At 40.5% G+C, this 9,519-nt stretch overlaps 1 protein-coding gene across 3 annotated transcripts; it reads right to left on the bottom strand.

The window, feature by feature from the left end:
• Positions 1 to 2,027: 2,027 nt before the first annotated feature.
• wars1 (tryptophanyl-tRNA synthetase 1) lies at positions 2,028 to 9,517 on the bottom strand. Of its 3 annotated transcripts, none has more exons than XM_007888334.2 (11): positions 9,376 to 9,515; positions 8,020 to 8,224; positions 7,261 to 7,474; positions 6,692 to 6,800; positions 6,376 to 6,495; positions 5,700 to 5,882; positions 5,018 to 5,118; positions 4,439 to 4,551; positions 3,033 to 3,206; positions 2,724 to 2,864; positions 2,028 to 2,357 (listed from the first exon to the last, which is right to left on the bottom strand). In XM_007888334.2, exons 2-11 carry the CDS (start codon positions 8,098 to 8,100, stop codon positions 2,199 to 2,201), a joined length of 1,395 nt encoding a protein of 464 aa, XP_007886525.1. In that variant the 5' UTR covers positions 8,101 to 8,224; positions 9,376 to 9,515; the 3' UTR covers positions 2,028 to 2,198.
• Positions 9,518 to 9,519: the final 2 nt, after the last annotated feature.

Genomic DNA, 9,519 nt, shown 5'->3' with positions numbered 1-9,519 from the left:
TTTCAGGGCAATGTCGACTACATACAGATCGATGCATTAGTAATCCCTCATTTCTTTTTTCTTTCTTTTTGAACCTTGGCTTATTTTGGGAAGTCTCCTCAGAACCCTCACGTTTCATTCATGGCTAAGTGGTCCAGCCTGATATTTCATCTCTTTCTCCACGTGACATCACCTCTTCTAAGGTTATGTATTAGTAGCACAACACATGTGCTCAGACTTGGAGATCCCCAATCCTGAATTCACTATTCTCGTCTGAGGTAACTGTAGAGGCACAACAGTTGGTCTCAGCAACCTTAAGATAGGCAAGGGAAAATTGTTCAGAGTTTTTTTTTCTTGTCCTCTGTTCAGTATCAGTTAGCAGGATGTGTGCTCAAACCCTTTAGCTGCACACCACACGGCTGTCTGGTCTCTTAAACGTGGACCTGTATTTATAATAATAATCCTTGCATTTGATACAGAGCCTTATCACGTCGTTGAGACGTCTCAAAGCGCTTCACAGGATACACTGTAAAGTGATTCGATTGTAGATTTTGTGTGCGAAACGCGGCAGAGAATTGCGCACAGCAATGTCCCACAGTCGTGGATTGAGTGACCAAATTATTATCCCTTCTACAATACAAAATTAAATTTGTAAAGCGCCTTTCATGTCGGGAGGACGTCCCAAGACGAACAGTCAGGGATTAGGACTCAAGCGGGGGAGGTTTGGAATCAGGGAGTGCAGAGAAGCGAGGAGAGTGGCTGAAGGCATGGTCAAGTATCATGCAACCTTAGGAAACTTGCCTAAGGTTTCACCCTGCCCAGAAATTGAACCCGGATCCTCTCGCTTGCGAGGCGAGTGTTCTAATCAGTACTCTATGGACTCTGCATTTATTATTTATGACTTTTTATTTTTCCATATATTTAGCTATTTGAAAATCTAGACCTATAATACCAGAGCAGCTAAACTGAAGGGAAAATTGAAATTTTATAAATTCATTTTTCATAACGGAATATCTTAATAAATTGTTATGTTGATATTCTTTCTTCATTCTGACAATGTACTTAATGGTGTAATAACTAGATATGAATATTCAATTTATTTTTATTCTATTGAAAACAATTGTTAAACATTTCATATTTATTCCGATGAATTGCACTTGACATCAGATTAAGTTGCTGAGCATGAATGTATTTGTATATATTTTCCCAAAACGTAAAGTATATTTTCCCATTCCTGGCAATAAACAGCATTTTCTCTACTGTGCTTTTATTTTCTGGAACCCAATCTGATCAAAGTACTCTTTGGTCTGTTAGAGAAGATAGCAGGAAACGCAAGTTTTATTGCTTTCAATATTTTGCTGTGTTAGCTTCCTATACAGTGTACAAAAATATTCAAATGCCTGCACTAGATTGTGTATGGGGGCCAACCCAGGTGGATTTCAGTGAAAAGTGCTTAACTAAAGAAATCTATGAATCCAATCAATATATAATCGACAGGCAGGTATTGAATTCTCGTAAATCTGCCACTTCAGACATAATTCTACAGCAACAGTTACCCCAGAACCGGGTTCCAAGCAATGCTGCATATCCTATTTTATTTTTTAGGACTTGCTAAATAAGATTGAAAGCCCAGGTCCATTCATGTATTTTCGCACAGGAGAACCCTGTGGATTACACCCCTACTCTGTGGTATAGACTAAACAAAACGTGTGAATTACAATGAGGGTAGTGGATTAGATTTGAAGGTGTAGTAGTCATGATTGACGACTGACATAGATTCAGTAAAGCATCTCCACCTCTTACCTGTTCTCAGATCTGCATTGTAGTGGAATTTCATTCGAGACTGACTGGTTGTGTTATTTGGATTGTGCAGCATAGGCAACGTGATAAGGAGCAAGATCAAATGCAAGTACTGTATTATTAGTTTTAGTGCAAAAGTCTACCCAGAAATGTTTATTAATCGACTGCCATCAGGTGAATGTGTATAAAACCTAGCATGGACTAAACCGAAGTGATGGAAATACAAGCACCACTCCTTGAAAGAATGATTGGTGATAATTTAACAGCATTTATTGATGATTCCATATTACTATTTTGCATGATGTTACATCTAATTTCAAGGTCCTGTTAAGATTCTAGATGATGCAAACAAGACCTAGCCTGAGATGGGACAATCTCTGTGTATTGAGCATTAAAAATTTTGAAGCCAGTAAATACCATTAAAAGTCATAAGCTAGTTTTCGAGGAGTCATGAACTGTTTCACTATTTCATCCGTCACTTGCTTGCGTCGTTCTTGATGTGTTGCTATGAGAGGCTGCAATGTTTCAATCAAACTCTTCTTCAATTCTCCAGTAAGGAGTTTTCCACTTGAGTAATCCTAAAGAAGAAACAGGAATTTGTTGTCATCAAACAAGGAATGGTAAACTTAATCGATGTTCTCAGCTAAAATTTATATTAATTACTGTGGGCAATTATAATAATAATCCTCGCATTTGACATAGCACAAACCTGTTAGCAATTTGATGCCCTGTAACTGTTCCAACAGGTATAAGGAAAATTAATGTCAAAACCTAATCCCATTGCAACATGGATTTCCTAGTGGAGGACAGAGCAACGCAAGTTCAAGGAACCCACAATGGAAAAAATAGTTAATTAAAATAAGCGTAACTTAGAAGTGCTCTAGGAATACCGACATCTTCACTCAGAATCGTGTGTATTCAGAAAAATAAATGATCAGACCGACCTGTTTTATTTTCTCCAATTTCTCATCATCTTCCAGGAAAAAGCTTAAGTACATGTAAGAGACATCTACTTCACAGTTGCCACCAAGTTTTTGGTGTTCTTCAATTGTATCCTTGCCCCCGGAAAAGGCATGTTTGTTGATCTAAGCAGAGATTATATAGTTAAGATAATAAATAATAAAAGGTGTGAATGCAGTTTGCCATGTTTTAATGGTAGTGGCTTTACCAACTGAGTCACAAAGGAACTAACTGTTAAGTGTTAAATGTGATACACAATGATACCTTGAATGGTATTTTGCCTTGTATCTTACCTTTGTCTTGATCTGTTTTGGAGTGTCTGTGAGGAAGATGGAGGAGTTGGGGTCACTGGCACTCATCTTGGTCTGTGCTCCCTGCAATGCTGGGAAGAATGTAGAGTGTAATAGTGCTGGTTTAGGGTAACCGATCCTTGGAGCGACATCCCTGGTCATCCTGAAATATGGGTCCTGGATCAGGGTGAAAAGAAGCCAAATAATAGCACACAAAGTGTCATTGGAGCCGTTTTCAGAAAGCTGGTGGTGAAATATGATCAACTGTGTCATATTTGATAAATTATTTTTACCACAATGGCTTTTATAGCTATTCCGATAGCTTCGAAATTCATTTACATTGGAAATACAGACTTTGCTTCCTTATTTTTTTTCTTGTTAAGGTATGATTCATTAAGCATTTCTAAGTATGTGAACTTACACGTTGCCAGCCTGTAATTATTTCAATGAATTTGCTGCATCCATGTTTAAAGATATCAAATTCTATATATTCTGTACCAAAGCCAATAAACTATTTTCTAAAACACATAAAAATTATTGTACATCAGGAAAAAAACATCCTTTGGTCCATTTGCTGTTTTGGTTTCCCAAAATTAAAACTACTACAAAGTTCATTTGTGCCCACTTTTGCTTTGTTTTATTCTGTGGGCACAATGAGAAATTAGTTTTTCTCTAAAATCTTCTTTGCAGAATGTTTAGAACTGACTGTTCAGTGCCAGGTGGCTTTGTAGTACACTGTGTGGCAGCAGGGAATTGTGAGTCTCTTATGCAAAGTCTGTTGAACTTTCTGAAGATGCTTAGACGCATTTAAGAAGGTCGTTCTTAGTTGCATTGCGATAGAGATGTATTAAACCACTGGATGGCGGACGTGAGTAGTTTGAGCATTGGTCTCCTGTTCCATTGTTTTCTCTTGTTGGGACGTCCTCCCGACGTGAAAGGCGCTACACAAGTGTAATCTTGTTGTTGTTGTTGTTGACCCAGGCACTTTTCCTGGGACAATGCTGTAATCCTGGGACAACAACATGAGGAAACATGGAACAGACGGAGAGCCCAATGCTCCAGCTACTCGTGACCGCCACCTTGTGACCATTTCAGAGAGGCAATGGCTGAGGTTTGAAAGCACAACACAAAAGTAATGGTGTTTTTTACAGTTTCTATACAATCAGTACAAAGAAAAATTATGACGTGGAATATGCTATCAAAAGTGGTTATTAAAGTTGAACTCAATTCCAGGACTTTAAAAGGAATTGGATAGACACTTGGAAGTATATAAACACAAATATGTCTCGGCAGAGATATGGGATTAGAGTTTGTAGAAGCAGTGAGGCATGTAGCAGAACAGAGATACTGCATGATAGTCTGAATAGCATCCTTCTATGCTGAAATGTGTTCAGTCACTTGGTTCTGACCTGGTCAATGGCACAGGGAATCAGACACTGAATATCCTTTTGGCCATTAAAGATCTGTGGAAATGAAGTACTGAAAGACGGAGCAGCCTGTATTGCGGGAAAGCTGATCTTCCCTGTCAATGAATAAAAAATAAATCAAACTATTAGATATTTCTTAAAACGAGCAGTTACATTCACATCACAGGTGACAAGAAGCTGCTACATCTGTTCTCCAACAGACCTAATAGACCAACGTAAAAAGCTGTTCACTAACTTATTCTGCTGAGTCGAGGTTTACAATGTTTAGTGCAGAATGCTGCACCCGGATAAATTATACTATTCATCTTAAATAATATCCTAAATTAATTGTTCATGATCGTTACTCAAAGAATTGTAGATTTTCCTCAGTTATATGAATTCACAATGAACCACTTCTCTAAATTGCACTACTAACCTCCCACCCTCTCTGATCCACCCCGCCCCACCAAACCCCTGACTGTCCAGGGCCATGGGACATCCTCTTGACGTGAAAAGCGCTGTGCAAATGTAATGTTTTGTATTCTGTATCCATTTTTGAAAACAAACAACCTTCAATCTTACCAATGCAGTCACTGTCTCCAAAGCCAAAGATGCCTTTCACTTGATTGAAAGTAACATGTTTCTGAATCTTAACCACATTCCTATAGAATCCTGAGCTCTGACTGCAGCACAGTGGATGAAAACAGTTTATTACTTTTTTAAAAAAAACATTAACACACAACTTTAATCTTCGATGTTACCTTACCAATCTTTCATAATTAAAAAAAGGTAATATTTACAGATTAGTTAGATATGTTGCAGATTAGTTAAATATGAAGAACAATCCCATCATAGAATGAAGGGCAAGTAAAATCTGTTTGATCTGTTCATTATTATGGGCTTGTGCTATATTCAAAGCCAATTAAGATTGTCATGATGCCAAGTATCCAATGCATTTCCAAATTGTGGTCATAATGCACTTCTACAGAGAGGTAGTTTATAAATTGCTTTAGTAGATAAGCTTTCAGGAGTGTTGCAGTGCCCTGCACAGGTTCCTATATTTTGAAACACACCAGTGTTAACACAAAATATTAGATCAACCATAAGATGCAGAGAACATATTAATGATATTTCTTTTAATTCACACTAAGACCTGTTTTACCTTATTACTGTTACAGCATTTTCATTGAAATCAAACCCAACACTGGTAATTGTAAAATCTTGTATAATGGAAAGTGCAAGTGTAATATTGCTTTGGACATACCCCATGTAATCCAGATCAGAGAAGATGAAGGTTTTATTCACATCAAAGCCACAAGCAATAATGTCTTTGGCATTCTCAACGGCATATTTATAAGCCTGTTCTGGTGTCAGATCTTTCCACAAGTATTTCTCATCATCGGTCAGTTGAACGATGAGCGGGACATCAAACACATCTTGCAGCCACCTAATTAAGAGAGATAGGAATAAGATAAGGAAATACATTTGGGGAAATTCACGCACGACTATCAGCTTTGAACTTTAGATAGTCGTAAAATATCTTACAAACGTCTCCCAGCAGAAACATTGACAAACATGAAAGCACTTATTGACAAAGGTGTGAATATTTGTATATGCTTCTTTACAGAGACAACGCCACAGATTAATTGCTCAGATTGTGCAAAGCACTTCCAATATATATTCATAACTCGCAAGGCAGAAATATTATAGGCCACTGAAGTATATGTTTTACATTTTAACATTTAGTTTTGCTAACTGATAAGTAATACAAAAAAACACTGTACATTACACTTTTAAAACTGGAAGGCTCTCCAATAACACGTTGACAATAATAAATGTTCTATGAAATGTATTATTTTTATATACAATATGAGCAAACCTCCTTAGTCAAGACGTAATCAATTCATGAAGTATTCAGACAGGGGTAAAGCACAACTTACTTTGTGAAGATGAATGGGATAAGGTGACCCACATGCATTGCTTCTGATGAAGGACCTCGGCCTGTATACAGGTAGAATGATTTTTTTGTTTCAAAAGCATCAAGGATTTGATTCATATCCCTTTAAGGAAAAAAAAGTGAATTGTGATCAAAAGTACGTCTTCAAAACACGTCAAGATTTTCCACACATACATACATATACCGGGAACTTAGCGGAAATAGTAATGAGAAAAGTTCGACAATTAGGAACCCGTCAAGGCTTATTGAGCAAATAAGGATCATTATAATCAGCACAAAAGATAAAAAGATCTGCCAACCGATGAGAGAAAAAGATTCCTCTGCGGAGAAATTGGTGAGCTCTTTGACCTATAACTCGCTCTATTCTGTCAATCAATTCCTGGTCAATTTTGCTGCTCCCAAAACGAACTGTGAACAATAATAAATTTCGACAATTAATAGGCACCACAGCATCACCTCAAATAATGATAAGCCTTGCATTTAATATAAGTACTTTATGAAGTCAAAGTGCCTCAAAAGCACAAAGGTAATTTACTTGCAAATACAGTAACTTTTGCTGTAGCAATCGTGTATTACAGTATTACAGATTATATTTCCCACAATTGCAGTGTTTTAAGCAGATTATCCCAAGAATTTGTTACCCAAGAATTAAAAAATGTACATTATACCTGCATGAAGTACGCTATATAAATGCAACTTGTTGTTGCTGCTGCTACCTCATACATAATAACAATGTATTTTCTCTCTGCTCCTTATGTTTCAAAAGAACACATCATGTATTAGAACGCATTAAGTCTACAGGATTTGTAATAATAATATTCAAATTAACATCAATATCAGTAACTAGATCAGCTGCAGGAATGTTCACCTATGAGTTTGTCGTAGTCCACGCCTTTGGCATTTGATGTCTGCACTGTCCATGGATCCACATAGTCACCACCATCCTCTACAACTGCTGGTCCGTCAGTACTAACTGGTGCGATATTAGTGGGTGAGCTACCAAGCTTGTATTCTTCGCCTGTTAGTGTCTTATAATCCAGCTTCAATGCCAAGAGTTCCTTTACTGCTGCATCAATTTCTTCCTGCACAATTTTATACAAAAAAAGATTGTTTAGAAAGTGCCAAATCCTGTGTGGATCTTCAGTTAAGTTTTCAAATTCCGCCATGGAACCTTTAACAGCCACTTCGACATGCAGATGGGACCTCGGTTTAACATCTCATCCAAAGGACGATACTCCTGAACAATGCTGGGCTCCCCCACCACTGTACTGGAGCGTCAACCTGGACGACGAGCTCAAAGTCCCAAAATAACAACAAAATTATGTTTGTACAGCACCTCACACGTTGGGAGTACGTCCCAAGGCCCTGGAGTGCTTGAACCCACAACCTTCTGACTCAGTGTCGATTGAGCCAGGCTGACAACAAATTCTGCTTTTAGATCATTAATAGAATTGTGCTTTCCAGTCTTCATAAGTGATAGGTTTAGCACAAACACTGTAAAGCTAAAGAAAAAAGGCTTTAAAGAATCAATGCCATGTTGCTATATGTGCGCATGCAATTTAAGTTGCAGCGTTTATCTGTATATTTAACATGATCCAAGAAAAAAAATGATCATCGTCTATTTTACCTTCGACGCTTTTTTTGTCTTCAGAAGTCGTACAGACTCCCCTTGTGCAGCTACTTTCTCGTACAGTTCCATGGGATTCATTTCACAGTCCAGAAAAGATGAAGAAAGATCCAGTGAATGGACTAAGCGGGACGATGTGCGCAGTTAGTAATGGCAAAGTATGTTCACTTGGATTGGCATTCGTTAAGAGATTATATGTCTGTACCTGTGAATACGGAATTTAAGAAGATAGAAAAAAAAATCTGCTTTGAATAGCAATGACATAGAACGACTAAGGCCACAAACAATTCTGATCATTACCAAATAACAGTAAAGCAATATTACAGAATCCTATCCAGTGTACAACTATAGCTAATCTTTACTGCTCTGGAAGGTACTATTTTAAATATATATATCAAATGCAAGGATTATTATTAATTATTGTTAATAATCCAAACCAAAGTGAGATTTCTATGTATCCCACCTACACTTGATTAAGGACAGTTGGTCTGTGTGTAACCAGACCATCAGCAGTACAGTCCATGTCTTCCTTTTGCTCTGACCCTCCTGGAGGTGACAGATTAAAGGTTTGGGTTGGAAATCCAGATAAGGGAAACCGTTTCTTTCGTCTCCACAAGTGCATAATAAATACCCCGTCATCATATCACCTCCACCCACCCCACCAACAGCCCCCACCCCACACACACACCCCACACACCCCACCAACAGCCCCCACACACCCCACCAACAGCCCCCACCCCACACACACACCTCACACACCCCACCAACAGCCCCCACACACCCCACCAACAGCCCCCACACACCCCACCAACAGCCCCCACCCCACACACATACCCCACACAGCCCACCAACAGCCCCCACCCCACACACACACCCCACCAACAGCCCCCACACACCCCACCAACAGCCCCCACCCCACACACACACCCCACACACCCCACCAACAGCCCCCACCCCACACACACACCCCACCAACAGCCCCCACCCCACACACACACCCCACCAACAGCCCCCACCCCCCACACACACCCCACCAACAGCCCCCACACACCCCACCAACAGCCCCCACCCCACACACACACCCCACCAACAGCCCACACACACACCCCACCAACAGCCCCCACACCCACACCCCCCACACAACAGCCCCCCAACTGCACCCCCCCCGAGGCTCGGTGTGAGGTGGGATCTCACAGGCAGGGGGGGGGAGGCAGGAAGGGGGGGAGGGCCCTCCCGCGGTGCTCGAGTCTGAAGCAGCGACACGTCAGAGAGAGGCTGTCAGTCGGGGAGCGGTTGACGCCGCCTCTCGGCTCTCAGTGCATCAGCTCCCGGCGCCCACCCACCGTGAGCACTCACAGCGAGGCCCAGGCCCAGGCCCCCGCCCCCGCCCGCGGCTCCGGCTCCGCTCTCCCGGGATCGGCTCCCGCTTCACTCGCGTCGCTCCACGAGCCCTGACACAGCCCGCGGCTCCCGGCCAGGGGTTGCACATCGGACACGTTA

Source organism: Callorhinchus milii, unplaced genomic scaffold, assembly GCF_018977255.1.
Source record: "Callorhinchus milii isolate IMCB2004 unplaced genomic scaffold, IMCB_Cmil_1.0 Scaffold9, whole genome shotgun sequence".
NCBI lineage: Eukaryota > Metazoa > Chordata > Chondrichthyes > Chimaeriformes > Callorhinchidae > Callorhinchus > Callorhinchus milii.
The sequence above is the reverse complement of the archived record's forward strand: the minus strand, read 5'-3'. Positions and strand labels throughout refer to the sequence as shown.

What these genes read in the sequence shown, in the direction of transcription:
- wars1 (XM_007888334.2), bottom strand. Translation starts at nt 8,100, where the DNA reads ATGAATCCCATGGAACTGTACGAGAAAGTAGCTGCACAAGGGGAGTCT. An exon ending in AGACAAAAAAAGCGTCGAAG is followed by an intron (nt 7,475 to 8,019) that starts GTAAAATAGACG and finishes AAAATTGTGCAG; the next exon opens with GAAGAAATTGATGCAGCAGT. An exon ending in GGACTACGACAAACTCATAG is followed by an intron (nt 6,801 to 7,260) that starts GTGAACATTCCT and finishes TATTGTTCACAG; the next exon opens with TTCGTTTTGGGAGCAGCAAA.